Below are 15,119 nucleotides of genomic sequence, written 5' to 3' on the forward strand. Positions count from 1 at the left end.
GATAACTTATCATTAATAATATAATAATTGGATATAGAGAGGGGTGGCATGGTGGTGCAGTGGTTAGCACTGTCGCCTCCCACCTGGGTTTGAGTCTCTGCCTGGGTCACATGTGTGTGGAGTTTGCATGTTCTCCCCATGTCGTCGTGGGGTTTCCTCCGGGTACTCCGGTTTCCCCCCACAGTCCAAAAACATGGTAATTGGAATTACTAAATTGCCCGTAGGTGTGAATGAATGGTATGTGAGTGTGCCCTGTGATAGGCTGGCCCCCTATTCTGGGTTGTTCCCTGCCTCATGCCCATTGCTTCCAGGATAGGCTCTGGATCCCCCAATAACCCAGTAGGATAAGCAGTTTGGAAAATGGATGGATATAGATAATTATCATTACTAACCAATAGCATGTAAAAAAATATTAAGCATCCACCATTAGAGGTAGGTAGGTGTAACTAGGTTCAGTCAATAACTATTCATACAGAGATAGGAAGCAGATAAATTGGATACAGACAGCAGCTTCTACACTGGGGCAGAAGCATGTTTATCACACAGGGGATAAACTCACCTGGAGGGTTTTCATCAGAATCCTGTTTGTCTTTGGTTTTGGACTCTGGTGTAAAGAAGCAAATCAGTTGATTTTGTACAAACCGTGGTGACAACTTACTGCCATAAGAATTGATTACTAAGCAGTAGCATGTAAAATAAATATCTACCATCACATCAGATTAATACAGGAATCACACTGGAGCAGAAGCATGTTCATCACACAGGGTATAAACTCACCTGGAGGATCTTCTCTCTCTCTGTATGGCCTGCAAACAGGATCTGATCCGGGAGGGAAAAAGAGAAACAAATCAGCAGATCCTGTGTGAATTCTGACAGTTTATTCCTGTTTGTACCAAACCCTGTCATACAGCCATGATCTCTGAACACTAACCATGCGTTTGCATGTTGCTTATATATGTATGTTAGGGAGCCTGTAACATCCTATCATATTCATATCACTTATTAAACACGTGTGCTATGCTGTTAGCATCAACACACCACAGTGACACTGAACGCATCATCATGGACACGACTAAAACACAAAGGGAAACCCAGACTAGGGGGGTCAGATGCCAGGGGTCCAGGGGGCTAACAGCCTCATTTACATGAAATAAACTTCTGCAGTTACCCCGACTAAAGGTTTGCACATGTTTGATTCTGGCCTCCCGCAGACAAAGAGGGACAGAACCCATCTTAAAATGCCAATACTGATTTACCTGCAATTAGCTCAAGCCAATTTAACGGTCAGGCTCTACTGTATGCTATACAAACATGTATGCTAATAAGCCTGTAACATCCCATCATATTAATGTCAGTTAATCAACAGACATGCTAAGCTGTTATCACCGACAGGCCACAGTGACATATTTCTATAATATGATTTCCTATAAACACACACTGCACCGTTATGCGAGTTTACATTTAATTTAAAAAGATTTTAAATCTAAGTAAACCTGCACTTCTATGGCGTGTCTCTGCATCCTTTTGCTTCCGGTCTCCTGCAGGGATACCTGAAACAGAAGCAGCAGAGTCAGCGTGAGCCTGTAACTCGGAGCGGCAGCAGTGCGTGTGAGATGCAGGGTAGCAGCAGAGAGCTGGGGGCCGGGGGATAAAGGCGGCCTGCAGAGAGCTGGGGGCCGGGGGATAAAGGCGGCCTGCAGAGAGCTGGGGGCCGAGAGATAAAGGCGGCCTGCAGAGAGCTGGGGGCCGAGAGATAAAAGCGGCCTGCAGAGAGCTGGGGGCCGAGGGATAAAGGCGGCCTGCAGAGAGCTGGGGGCCGGGGGATAAAGGCGGCCTGCGGAGAGCTGGGGGCCGGGGGATAAAGGCGGCCTGCAGAGAGCTGGGGCCGGGGGATAAAGGCGGCCTGCAGAGAGCCGGGGGATAAAGGCGGCCTGCAGAGAGCTGGGGGCCGGGGGATAAAGGCGGCCTGCAGAGAGCCGGGGGATAAAGGCGGCCTGCAGAGAGCTGGGGGCCGGGGGATAAAGGCGGCCTGCAGAGAGCCGGGGGATAAAGGCGGCCTGCAGAGAGCCGGGGGATAAAGGCGGCCTGCAGAGAGCTGGGGGCCGGGGGATAAAGGCGGCCTGCGGAGAGCTGGGGGCCGGGGGATAAAGGCGGCCTGCAGAGAGCTGGGGCCGGGGGATAAAGGCGGCCTGCAGAGAGCCGGGGGATAAAGGCGGCCTGCAGAGAGCTGGGGGCCGGGGGATAAAGGCGGCCTGCAGAGAGCCGGGGGATAAAGGCGGCCTGCAGAGAGCTGGGGGCCGGGGGATAAAGGCGGCCTGCAGAGAGCCGGGGGATAAAGGCGGCCTGCAGAGAGCCGGGGGATAAAGGCGGCCTGCAGAGAGCTGGGGGCCGGGGGATAAAGGCGGCCTGCAGAGAGCTCCCTACTGCTCTCAGCTTCTGGGTCACGGTTCTGTTCATGCGGGTCGGGGGGCAGACTGAGCTGTAGGAGGCTCTGCCCCACAGAGACGGGTCTCAGGGGGTTTAAGGGGGAAGGGGAACCATCAGAAGGGTCACTTACCTTCAACATTGAGGCGAATGCTTTTTATATCTGTCCTATTGATTCGACACTCATACGCCCCGTCATCCTCTTTTCTGACAGGATTAATTGCCAAAGAGAAGTTGTTCTGTTGGATGGATCCAAGCCGAGTTCGATTCACATGATGACCAATTTCACACCAGCTCCCATTTTCATATTCACAGGCAGGCCTGCCTTCAAACATCCACATAACATGAACCTCATTGGTGTCTGTAGCTGCTGGTCCATCACAGGGCAGAGTGACAGTGCCTCCGACATGACAGTTGAAACCTGATTAAAATACAGAATAAAAAAATAAAAAGGATTATTATAATAATTACTTTACACACAGTGCCAGTTCTCCACACTGATTGGTCCATTCACTGTACCATGTCACTCTGCACTAATCACATACCACAGCTTAACTTCATCTTAAATAACATCATACAGCAGATAGAGTAAACAAGCAGCTGGTTAAGTTACAGCCTTTACAGCGCAACAGAGACAGTGAGAGACCATACACCCCCCTCCCCGACAGGGGAATGTTACAGCAGACACCCCCATCAGACACTCACATCACTGTCTAATTATCAAAGCAGAGAAGCACTGACATACACAGCTAATTACACACAGGGTCAGTGTGAGGCTGTTACTCACTTGAATCTGTCCCTAAGACAGCAGGGAGACAGTGACCAAGGCAGAGGATCAGCAGAAGCCTGAACATCATCCTGCAGTTAGAGAAGATCGAGATGAAAGAGGTCAGGATTCACAGGTATGAAGGATGGGAATAATAATACAAACTCAGCCCGGCTGTCTGCAGTCTGCATCCTCAGGGTCAAATGCTGTAACATTTAAATAACGTTAAAATAACATCATGGCCATCTGCAGTGTCCATCATACAAGTTAAGCCTCACGAATATGATGGAGTTCCTATTTCTAAAATAAAACGGAAAGAAGTTATTGGGAAAAATTTTTAAAAAAAAATAAAAACATGAGAAATTTACAAATGAGAGGAAGCCATTCGGCCCATCAAGCTCGTTTGGGGAGAACTTAATTATTAGCTCAGAGTTGTTAAATACTTATCTAGCTCTGATTTAAAGGAACCCAGGGTTTTAGCTTGCGCTACACTAGCAGGAAGACTATTCCATACTCTACACGCTGTGTAAAGAAGTAATTTCCACTTACTGTATGGCCACGAGTTCTAGTATTTAAACTAATATTGAAGTAGCCATTTGGCTGAACAGCATCCAGACCTGTTAGAATCTTATATACATGGATCATGTCCCCCCTTAGTCTCCTTTGTTCGAGGCTAAACTGATTCAGCTCAGCTAACCTCTTATAAAACATTCCTCAAAGAGCAGGAATCATTCTTGTAGCCCCACGTTACACCCTTTCCAAGGCAGCAAAGCCCTTCTTAAGGTATGGTGACCAAACCTGCACACAATATTCTAGGTAGGGTCTTACCAAGTAATTATAAAATCATAGCATCACCTCCCTTGGCTTAAACTCCACACACTTAGAGATGTAACCCAACATCCTATTAGCCTTTTTTTATTGCTTCCCCAAATATTTCTGTTCCCTGCATGGATTACCTTACATTTATCCATGTTAAATTTCATCTGCTAGGTATCAGATCCCGTTGTAGCCTCTCTGCTGCTAGAACAGTATCTGCTGCGCCACCCACCTTGGTGTCGTCTGCAAATTTAACCAGTTACTGAATGAATTGGAGTCAATTTCATTAATGGAAATTAGGAACAATAGTGGTCCTAAAATCGAACCCAGCGGTACCACATTATGAATGCATATAACACACACAAGGATAAAATAAATATAAGTTGCTGTGTCCTGTGGGTCTACAAGTACTACAAGTTGCACCTGGTTTTGGATCACTGGCTTACATAGCATAGAAACTATTTAAAAAAAAATGTTTTTAAACAAATTATACAATTTATAAAGAATTAAAAGTTCGCTATCTCCTGTGTGTTTCAGATTTTACAATTTGCATCCATTTTAGAGTCACCATTGCATGGATTCCATGGCACGGAAGTTTTTGCAAGCAATAGTATTTCGTTATTCGGGCAGTAATTCGTTGACGGTTCCTAAATCATCTGGGAGGGATAATCTGCGAGGCAGTGGAGTCCAACGTGCGCGAATGCCTCGTTTTTTTATTAATGGGTCCAAAATGTATATTATATTTGTATATTATACTAAAAGGTCTAGACAGGGAATTGTATTGGGTTTTGTGATCAGTGATGACACCACACCACACAACAACGAAATGTGTCCTCTGCATTTAACCCGTATGTGACATAGCAAGGGGCAGCTAATTCAGCACCCAGGGAGCAGTGATTGGGGGCCGTACCTTGCTCAGGGTACCTCAGTGGTTTCTTGCTGGTCGGAGATTCAAACCAGCAGTCTTTCAATTACAAGTGTGCTTTTCTAACCATTAGGCCACCAGTACCCCAGAAAAAAAAAAATTGGGAGAACGTGAGCGCAGTCCCCCGCTACCAGAAAGTATGCAGTCACGATTCCTACATTTAGGGAATTCATAGGGGTCAACATAGCCGAAGTGCAACGGCTGGGCGAACCACCTTCGTGATCATGGTATCTCCCTGGCCGGGTAAGTATTTTGACGCGCAAAGTGTACAGCAGAGTACGGTTCGTGCAAATGTAACCTTGGGCTGCAAGGTTACGTAACCCTGACTACGCCACCCGAGGCCCTGCCCCTCAGGACTTCAAATTAACCCCACAACTTCCCCTTGCAGTTACATTTGCATGAACACACAGAGACGCATATCCCAGAATTAAAACAATTTATTAACACAATACTTAAAAAGAACCCTCCCAGCCGGTAAACAATTACCAGCATATGACACCACTAAAACAGACAAATGGGGTTGAGAGCAAAACCCAGGTGCTGGTGGTCCAATACTATAATCACGCCTTAACCCCTTAGTCAGCCAGGGAAGGTGCTTACCTGGAGGAAGAAAAAAGGAGGAAGGGGAGACACCACACACACACACACACACACACACACACACACACACACACACACAAACACCCCGAGGGCACACATATCCAAGTGGGAGTTAACATCAAAATCACAGCAAACCACATCCTGGAGTTAATACCTCTCACTCACCCCACATTCACTCCATGCAGTGCGAGAAAACAGCCTCCAACCCCCAAACTCCAGCACCACATTCACTGGCTCTATGCTGTAAATGGGGAAGAGATCAATAAACTACCCTCCAGACCTCCTCCTATACCAGCCAGCACCCAGTTGGTAACCCCTTATTCACAACTATGCCAGTACAACCCACATAATCTTACAAACCAAACAAAATCAAAACAGGCAAAACAGCAGTGACCAGCTCCTGAGCATCAGCATAGACCCGGACACACTCGTCACCCCGAACCCAGCCTAGGAAGAAATCAGTCCTTACATACCCGGAAGAGAACAGAAATGCACCCACCCACCCCGTCCAACCCCTATTACCTTACGCCGCAGCCCGGACACGGAACCAACCGCTCACCACCATTTCCGTATCACGGCAGCAATCGGACCTCCCCCACTACCGGCTTCCCACCGCTTTTATCCACGCCGATCCTAATTCATTGCGTGTACCGCTGTTTCGACCCAATTAAGACTCCATTACGAAACGCCCCATTTACCTAAACAGCCTCTCGTACATACAGCCCGATACGGGATCCGCGGATAACGTCATCCCTAACAATCACCGGTTACACATAAATAAATAATGATAAATTGACTTGTATGTTATTGCTCAGACTAGCAGGCATATGGGTTGAGGATAGGGGTGCTAGAGTATTATTTCCACATTCCAGACGATCTTCTGCCCTCACGTTCACAAATGTGAAACTGACATAAGAACATAAGAACATAAGAACTATACAAACGAGAGGAGGCCATTCAGCCCATCAAGCTCGCTTGGGGAGAACTAAACTAATAGCTCAGAGTCGTTAAAATCTTATCTAGCTCTGATTTAAAGGAACCCAAGGATTCAGCTTGCACTACATTATCAGGAAGGCTATTCCATACTCTTGACTACACGCTGCGTAAAGAAGTGCTTCCTTAAATCCAGCTTGAAATGTTCTCCCGCTAATTTCCACCTATGGCCACGAGTTCGTGTATTTAAACTAATGCTGAAGTAACTATTTGGTTGAACAGCATCCAAACCTGTTAGAATCTTATATACCTGGATCATGTCCCCCCTCAATCTCCTTTGCTTGAGACTGAACAGATTTAGCTCAAGTAACCGTTCCTCGTATGACATTCCTCTAAGACCAGGAATCATTTTTGTGGCCCTACGCTGCACCTTTTCTAAGGCCACAATGTCCTTTTTAAGATATGGTGACCAAACCTGCACACAATATTCTAGGTGAGGTCTCACCAAGGAATTGTATAATCTTAGCATTACCTCCCTTGACTTAAACTCCACACACCTGGAGATATACCCCAACATCCTATTGGCCTTTTTTATTGCTTCCCCACACTGGCGAGAATGGGACATGGAAGCATCAACATACACACCAAGGTCCTTCTCATGATCAGCTACCTTTATTTCAGTGACACCCATGAAATACCTGTACTTTATATTTCTGCTCCCTAGATGGAGTACCTTACATTTATCGACGTTAAATTTCATCTGCCAGGTATCGGCCCAGTCACTAATTAAATCAAGATCCCGCTGTAGCTGCTGAGCCACTAATTCAGTATCTGCTACACCACCCACCTTGGTGTCATCTGCAAATTTCACCAGTTTACTGTATATATTGGTATCCATATCATTTATGTAAATTAGGAACAATAGTGGTCCTAAAATCGAAGCCTGCGGTACCCCACTATGAACGCAAGCCCACTGTGACATTGTGCCTCTTATAACTACTCGCTGTTTCCTATCTGTTAACCAGTTATCAATCCAGGTCGCTACGGTACCTAAAATACCAGTCACTTTGAGTTTAAGTAGGAGCCTCTTGTGGGGGACAACATCAAAAGCCTTTTGGAAATCTAAGTAGATGACATCATAGGCCTTCTTATCATCAACTTCCTGAGTAGCTTCCTCAAAAAACTCCAACAGATTTGTTAAACAGGATCTACCTCTCCTAAATCCATGCTGGCTATCCCGCAAAATGTTATTGGAGTCCAGGTAATCTATCATTTTCTCTTTGATTAAAGCCTCCATAACTTTACCAGTTATACAAGTTAGACTGATTGGCCTATAGTTAGACAAATTACTTCTATCCCCTTTTTTGAAAATAGGCGTTATGAAGGCGTGCTTCCAATCAGAAGGTACCACACCTTCAGATAAGGATTTTTGAAACAGTAAGGTTAAGGGTCGGCAAATAATATCCCTCATCTCTTTTAACACTATAGGTAAGATGCCATCAGGGCCCTGTGATTTATTTATTTTGAGCTTAGCTAGGCTTTGCAAAACATCTGCTTCAGTTATATATATATTAGCTATAGACAATGCTGGATAGGTAATAACTGGTAAATTACTAAGGTCCTCAACAGTGAATACCCGTGCAAAACTATCATTGAACTCATTTGCTATATCAATGTCGTTTACTATTATAAGACCCTTACTATCCTGCAGATTAGTAATTTCAGGTTTTAGAGCTCTTTTAGAGTTAAAATACTGGAAGAAACTTTTAACGTCATCCTTAGCTTCCAATGCAACCATCCTTTCGACATTTCTTTTAGCTCGTCTAATATCATTTTTTAACTCAGCCTGTAGACTTAGATATTCCTGCTTAATTCTGTCATCATCAGTTATTTTCCATTGCTGGAACAAAGCCCTTTTCCTCCTTACTTTATGCTTTATTTCCCTAGTAAACCACCTAGGTTGCAATTTCCTAGATTTATTCTTGCTGGAAACAGGTATGAAGTCCTCTTGCACTTGCAATAATGTGCTTTTAAAAAATTCCCAGGCCTCTTCAACAGTTTTGTTATTTAACTCCATCCAGTTCACAGTTTCTAGTTTTAGTCTCATACACTTAAAGTCAGCCTTCCTAACATTATATATTTTTGATTTGGACTTAGCTCTTCGAACACTAAACCCAAAGCTCTCTGTTATCAAAATAAAATGGGAGGACAAACAACAATGTACGCCTTTATATTATATATTACAACGTGTAAGACATTTAAAGATCAAAAAGCCAAAACAGTAGCAGAGAGGGAAACTTAACTCACACTTAAAGTCGCCGGTTCTCGGCTTAAGCAGTCCCTGGATGTTCACGTGTTCAATCGACTAAAACTACGCATGTGCAGGTTATGAGTCATAACCACGCTCATAAATCTGCTCTATAGGCCATAAGGTGAAGCAGCTTTTCGTTTCATTCCGTTCCCATATATGGGGCACTACATTCTTTTTATTCCAATAAAAGGATCAATTGGTATAGAATGAAAAAATAAAAGTTCTCCATGTGTAATCCAGCAGTTATTTTTTTACAAGTGTATAAATTTGGCAATAGTCCCATCCTCGCGTAATCATTTTTTTAAAGGTGAGAGATGCGGCTTCGCGTCACGTGCTTGCCGCTAGACCAATGAGATGGCATAACGTCGGAACGACATGTAAACATGGTCTAAGATGGCAGCGCCCTTGTCGTCACTATCGAGTAGCGAAGAGGATGAAATTATTGTCAGACCTCCACCAAAAGTCAGTAAAAGGGCTTATAAAAAATGCTATATGCATCTCACGTCCATAAAAAAAGAAGAAACGAAGGATTTTACACGCACACGGTGGGATACATTTAGAAACTGCATCAAACGGTGGCTTGACTTGCAGGGTGAGAGTCAGAAAATAGCAGAAACATACAAACATTGTCTAGAAATCGAGTTTGACCGTGTGCCCGAAGACGCAGGGTTTCACTCCACTTGCTACCGGCGTTTTATTGACAAAAAGCGCTTGGATGTGGCCGAGAAACGAGTTTCACGGTGCCATGAAGCTGGTGATGATCATAACACAGACCAGTCTGTGTCATCGGGAAATAGTATTTCGTCAACGTATTGCCCAACAAAAAAACTTAGGTCCAGTACCGGACTGCCGATAGCTTGTTCGGGTCCTGTACTTCCTGCTTTGTGCATAATTTGCAAGAAAACGGACAAGTACATCACTGTGGCAGGCAAACGCCAGAAGGACAATCTTTCACAAGCGGAGACGCTGTCGGCAGGTATAAAGCACACGTTTGAACTTAAAGTTATATGTCATATACTGAGAACCATAACTAACTTTCAAATACATCAATATTTACATTACATGTACATTATAATGTTTATAGTGCAGTCAGTTTTTGCATACACATATGTATGAACAGTGAGAACTTATGTTTTTTTAAATACATATTTATTACAGGCCAGTTGTTCAAAGCAGCTGAGATGAAGGAAGACACTAGCATTCTTGTGCATATTAAAGACAAAGACTGTGTGTCTCTGGAAGTACGATATCACAAGTCCTGTTACAGACAGTACACCAGGTTCTTGACAAAGTCTACTAGATTCCATGCTGAATCCTTTTGACTCACACCAAGATGGCATTGTGTCTTAGCTCTGGAATAGTTGCAGCTAAAGAAATTATGATGGATTTGCTCACAGCTTCAGAAAAGGGGGGAAATGCTGTTCAGGAATTTATGGACCAAAGGTTCTATCACCATCAGTTGACGTATTTGCTCCCATCAAAAAACTAAAACTAAAGACATTCAGTGATCAAGCCAAGACAAATAAGAAATCTGCAGCAGGCAAGGAAGTAATTCTACGTGCAGATAAGAAGCTTTTCTCCTGACGGCTCGTCATAGGTCAAAGAAGAAAGATATACTTGAGGGAAATTCTCTCCTACTCCTTGGGAACTGTGTCATATCCTTTATCAAGTGCTGATGGTTCTCTTGGAAAAACAAACAAATCAGCTCTCATGGATGTTCTGGAAACCAAAGGTGGAGACTGTTTAGTTGACAGAGTACCAGTAAATGGAGCTATACTTTTTGATGGCATGGCAGTCATTCAAGCCATTCAGTCCATACCAAGTACCTTCGGGGAGCTTGCTGACACTATACTATAGTACTTAGTCAAGCTTGCTCTCAAGCACAACTGTACACGGATAGATTTTGTGATAGACAAGTATCCAGAAATTAGTATTAAAAATGTAGAATGATCACGCAGAGCTGTTGGTGGCACACAACAGGTAAAAATTTATGGACGGGATCAAAAGACACAACACAATGGAAGAAGTTTCTGTCGGATGGGACAAACAAAGAAGCACTGGCAGAATTCCTCTATGTAATGTGGCGAGACGCTGATCTTACAATTTTAGGTAAGGACTTATATTTATACATAACACATGGAGACCTGTGTCACTGCATGGCTGTAACAGAGGGTTTACAAACTGTCAGTGATGTTGAAAATCTGAAATGTGATCATGAGGAATGTGACACCAGGTTGTTTTTTCATGCAAAACATGCTGCACAGGAACACCAAACTGTAGTCATCAAGAGCCCTGATACTGATGTGGCATTACTAGTGACTAGTGACCAACTAGTGATTGCATTAAGTCTGCAGCCAGATTTACCATGCAGATTGTATTTTTTCACTAGGGTTGGCAACAAAACGAGAATCATTGACTTATGTAAGGTGTCATCAGCTCTCGGCAACAGTGAATGTTTGGCACTTATTTGGATCCATACCTTCTCAGGCTGTGACTCTACAAATGCCTTTTATGGCAAGGGGAAAAAAAAGTCATTTTCTGTTGCTTGTGAGAAAGAGGAATACTTGACTGCATTTAGAAATCTGGGTAGCAGTTTTAATTTGGACCAGTCTACCTTTGAAGTGCTTTGCAAATATGTCTGTCACCTATATGGCCAATCATGTGCTAAAAGTCTGAACGATGCACGATACAAAGCATTCTGCATGGCATCATCAGCTTTGCCAGAACGATCCATGCCTCCGACAAGTGATGCTTTGTACCAACACTGCAAAAGGGCAAACTACCAAGCAGCCATAATGAGACATTCTCTGAAAGGTAAAATGTGTGCCCCTTCACCTGTTGGCAATGGATGGCACCTCGAGGATGGGGAGTTAACAGTGACGTGGATGACTAGAAATCCAGCCCCTGATAGTGTGTTGCAGGTTGTCCACTGCAGTTGCAAGCAAGGCAAATGTGAGACTGGAAGATGTTCCTGTATGTCTGCAAATCTGTCCTGTACAGATTTATGCCGCTGTCTCAATTGTACAAATGTTTTCCAGGAAACAGAGGAAAGAGCTACATGTGAAGATGGTTCTGATGATAGTGATAAGGATAGTAGTGATGAGTAAAGGTGATCTGTGTCACAGGTTACTTGGATTTGAGCTGTAATGAAGCAGCTGTAAAATGTTTAATATTTGTCGTTATTGAAAAATTAGTGCAGCAGTCCAGCATTTCAAGTCATTTTAGCCAACTTGGACCAAAAACTGTTTTTGTCTTTAATTTTGTGTGATTCCTAAATGCCTACTGAACATTTTAATGAATAAAACGAATGAATGGTCTTCCTTCAAAATTGAGTTGATTAATGCACCAATACTTGTCTCAGATATGTAGCTACATGTATAAATGTGGATTTGACATATATTTTGTTTTGATTAAATGCGTATTAATAAAGTTACAGGCCAAACTAGCAGCATGAGATTTTCGTTTTTTGTAAATTCCTAATTATACACATTTTTGCATCCTGACAAAAAACTGCAGTATTTTTTGTGGAGAACTTTTAACATAGAAGCCATAAGACTGTTGTCTATCCAGAAATTCATTAAAAAAGTAGTGCCCAGACGTGGGAACGAAAAGTGATTTCTAGCCACTTTTTCTAGGTTCACCTTATGGCCTACTACCTTGCTTTGAAAACACTTGTTTACGGTGAGTGATGTTATATATCTACTCAGTTCCACACTGAGAGATGTCTTCAGAATTTAATCCGGTTTAATAACCACGCACACTCTCTCTCGAACTCCTGCTCAGAACACCTCTCCTTCATTTATTTCTTCTTCTTCTTCCCTCATAATACCTATTGAATATACTGACATGAGACATGTAAACCCTGGACATGACAAGCAATATTTCAAAAACTCTTTTAATTGTTACTTTCAGTTTATACAGCTAGTTGTATTTAGCTAGTTGTAAGTGCCTATGTCTAAGGAGCTTATTGATAAAACACTATCTATTGTTATTTCTGCTCATACAGCTATTTGATACTCAAGGCCAGGTCTCAGTAAGGCATAGGGCACCAAGACTAAAACCGTAATTATTTCATTTATTAATTGTGCTTTAGGAGCCAGGGAACTTACATTAAGAAGTTTAAGTTTAAACCTTGCATCACAACTATTTTCTAGTAACGGATTCATTGTGATTATTATTAAGTTATTATGGCACACACTACGGTGGAATTGGCTTCCATGATTAAAAACGCGGGGGAAAAGGCAAAGACTCACCACTAGATGTCACTCTAACACACAACACAAACACACACATATCACCAGACACAACCACAAAGGAATCAGGGGTCAAACCTATGCTCTCAGAGACTGCTCAAGGAATGCCTCAAAGCAACACAGGAACAAATGACATTATCTTTACTAGAACACGGTGTAGAGTTGTTAGACCATCTCACTTAAGAGACTATGCTCAGTAAACCAGACAAATTGAGTATATACTGGTTGAAGGAATGTAGTTATGTATCTGATGCTTTGGGTTTGTAATACATTTCTGAATGTGTACATGTTCCATATGTTTCACTTGTAATTATAGCCAGTAAAATAAATAAATAAATAAATAAAACGGTTTTGTTTGTACAACAGATGGAGTAAATGAAGTTTGGAGACACATTGTTTACAGAGAGGTCATAACCTCAAAAACAAAGGAAAGGGATGTAACAATAGGATTGTTATGTGTTAAGCTAATGTTTCCACACGGACAGAATAATGTGTGCAACACAGATGTAACCGGTACGAGTAGCTACAACATAGCTGACAAGGGGACTTTTATGCTGACATTTGGGCACTGTATTCCACCAGATAGTCTCGCGATTCGAACTGAATTGTTTTGTCTCGTTGAAGGTTTATTGAGAGGAAGGAGTGTGGCGTTTAAACTTTGGCGGTGTGTAGTATTCCTATGGATAATGTGGAACGCTCATCGTAAAGTTTTGGTGCATTGATGGTGAGGTATGAAAACGTTTGCCCAAAGGCTCAAGTGGGAGAAGTCGTGCATCCAGAATAAGATTGTTCGCAAATACAAGGAAACGGCAACATTTGGGAGAGTAGTAGCCACTGTTTTTCTTCCCCTCTTTTAGGGTGCAACTTATATTCTGCCGTTGTAATTTATCTGCGCAATTTAAACATATTTAACTCTGCTGATACTGTTGACTGTATCTGGTGATCCTTTCAGTACCCTCTGGCAGGCTTTCCCTGGGCTTATTCACTGGGATATTTGCCCAGTGCTCTGTTGGCCCCAGTGTGTGTATCCGAGTGGATTTGCTTTGCGCTGTTTGTGTTTCTTGTTTTTATTTTGCTTGTAGTGAGGACTTTTTCTTTGTTTTGAGTGCATGGTATTTTGATTTGCTTAGACCATGGGTGATAATAGAGTAAAAGTGTCCCAGCCTGATGTAAGGATATCTCTGGCCGCACAGCTGGGGGTTCGGACCACCTATTTGAGCGATATACTCCACCAGTGAAAACACCAACCGGGGCATCGGGAGTTATTTAACCCTCCCTTTTTTGTTGTGATTGTTAATAAAACCAATAAATACTTTTACGATCTAGCCCCAATCCTTCCCATGTGCTTCTTTTGTATACCCCCTTATTAGGGTGGTACTCGCTAGAGGTCACACAGAGATTGTAGAGAGAAGCAGAGCGCACTGATGCCCGTGTGACTATTTTGACTGTAATTATCGTGTGGAATAAAAAGACACAAACTGGAACAGTGAGTCCGTACCTTTTAATAAACACAAGTGAGAAACATTGGCATAGATAAATTTTATTGCCATTATTGGAGTCCATCTCAGATGTAGATGTACAAATCCCAGTTAAAGTAGCAGCACTGTGTTTACTTCAGTGCCATAGGATATATTGTGAAAAAATTTAAAAGACCATCTAGCTTGTCAGGACACATTGTTCTTTACCAGGTAGTTTACATTATCGCGTAATTGATAAAAAACGTAGCAGACCAGTGGTACAGATGCTATCAGAAAAACATGATGCCAGTGCAATAGCATCTTGGCTTTCCGAGTGGCATCATGCAAGGGCTCCAATACCGAGAGAGGCTGTGAGTGATTTCTCCCTTGCTATTCTTCGTGGCATGGTGAAAGCCTTCACTCACTGTCCAGACCTTAGGGCATACACTGATGAAAGTTTTGGAGTGCTGATTAGAAACCAAACTTCAAAACTCCCAGCTTGCTTTATTAGAGTAGATGTTGCTCACTGCATGAAGCTCATCAGTCGATGGGGATGCTTGAGGAAAAAACCCTGCAGAGTAAGAGGATTTTACCTCTTATGCATGGCCAAGCGGGGCGGCATGGTGGTGCAGTG

The 15,119-nt window shown here is 43.0% G+C and overlaps 2 protein-coding genes and 1 pseudogene across 5 annotated transcripts in view; 1 reads left to right on the plus strand and 2 right to left on the minus strand.

Annotated features, from left to right (window-relative positions):
• Positions 1-15,119, minus strand: part of LOC125739984 (proline-rich protein 36-like) — a 95,335-nt gene that overhangs the window by 2,134 nt on the left and 78,082 nt on the right. The window contains exons 1-5 of one of the 3 annotated variants that reach the window (XM_049010593.1): positions 8,772-9,019; positions 3,212-3,282; positions 1,494-2,845; positions 778-819; positions 560-604 (exon numbers count right to left, since the gene is read on the minus strand). In XM_049010593.1, the coding sequence (XP_048866550.1) occupies positions 560-604; positions 778-819; positions 1,494-2,457 (1,051 nt within the window). In that variant the 5' untranslated portion in view covers positions 2,458-2,845; positions 3,212-3,282; positions 8,772-9,019. Of the gene's footprint in view, positions 1-559; positions 605-777; positions 820-1,493; positions 2,846-3,211; positions 3,283-8,771; positions 9,020-15,119 lie in introns of those variants that run through there. The other 2 variants (XM_049010594.1, XM_049010595.1) reach the window with 2 other exon arrangements.
• Positions 5,031-5,182, minus strand: LOC125740889 (U1 spliceosomal RNA; annotated as a pseudogene).
• LOC125739988 (uncharacterized) overlaps positions 9,060-15,119 on the plus strand; it is a 33,014-nt gene continuing 26,954 nt past the window's right edge. The window contains exons 1-2 of one of the 2 annotated variants that reach the window (XM_049010607.1): positions 9,060-9,751; positions 9,934-10,884. In XM_049010607.1, the coding sequence (XP_048866564.1) occupies positions 10,722-10,884 (163 nt within the window). In that variant the 5' untranslated portion in view covers positions 9,060-9,751; positions 9,934-10,721. Of the gene's footprint in view, positions 9,752-9,933; positions 10,885-11,164; positions 12,222-15,119 lie in introns of those variants that run through there. The other variant, XR_007397411.1, reaches the window with a different exon arrangement.

The sequence above is a fragment of the Brienomyrus brachyistius genome, chromosome 4, assembly GCF_023856365.1.
Source record: "Brienomyrus brachyistius isolate T26 chromosome 4, BBRACH_0.4, whole genome shotgun sequence".
Taxonomy (NCBI): Eukaryota; Metazoa; Chordata; class Actinopteri; order Osteoglossiformes; family Mormyridae; genus Brienomyrus; species Brienomyrus brachyistius.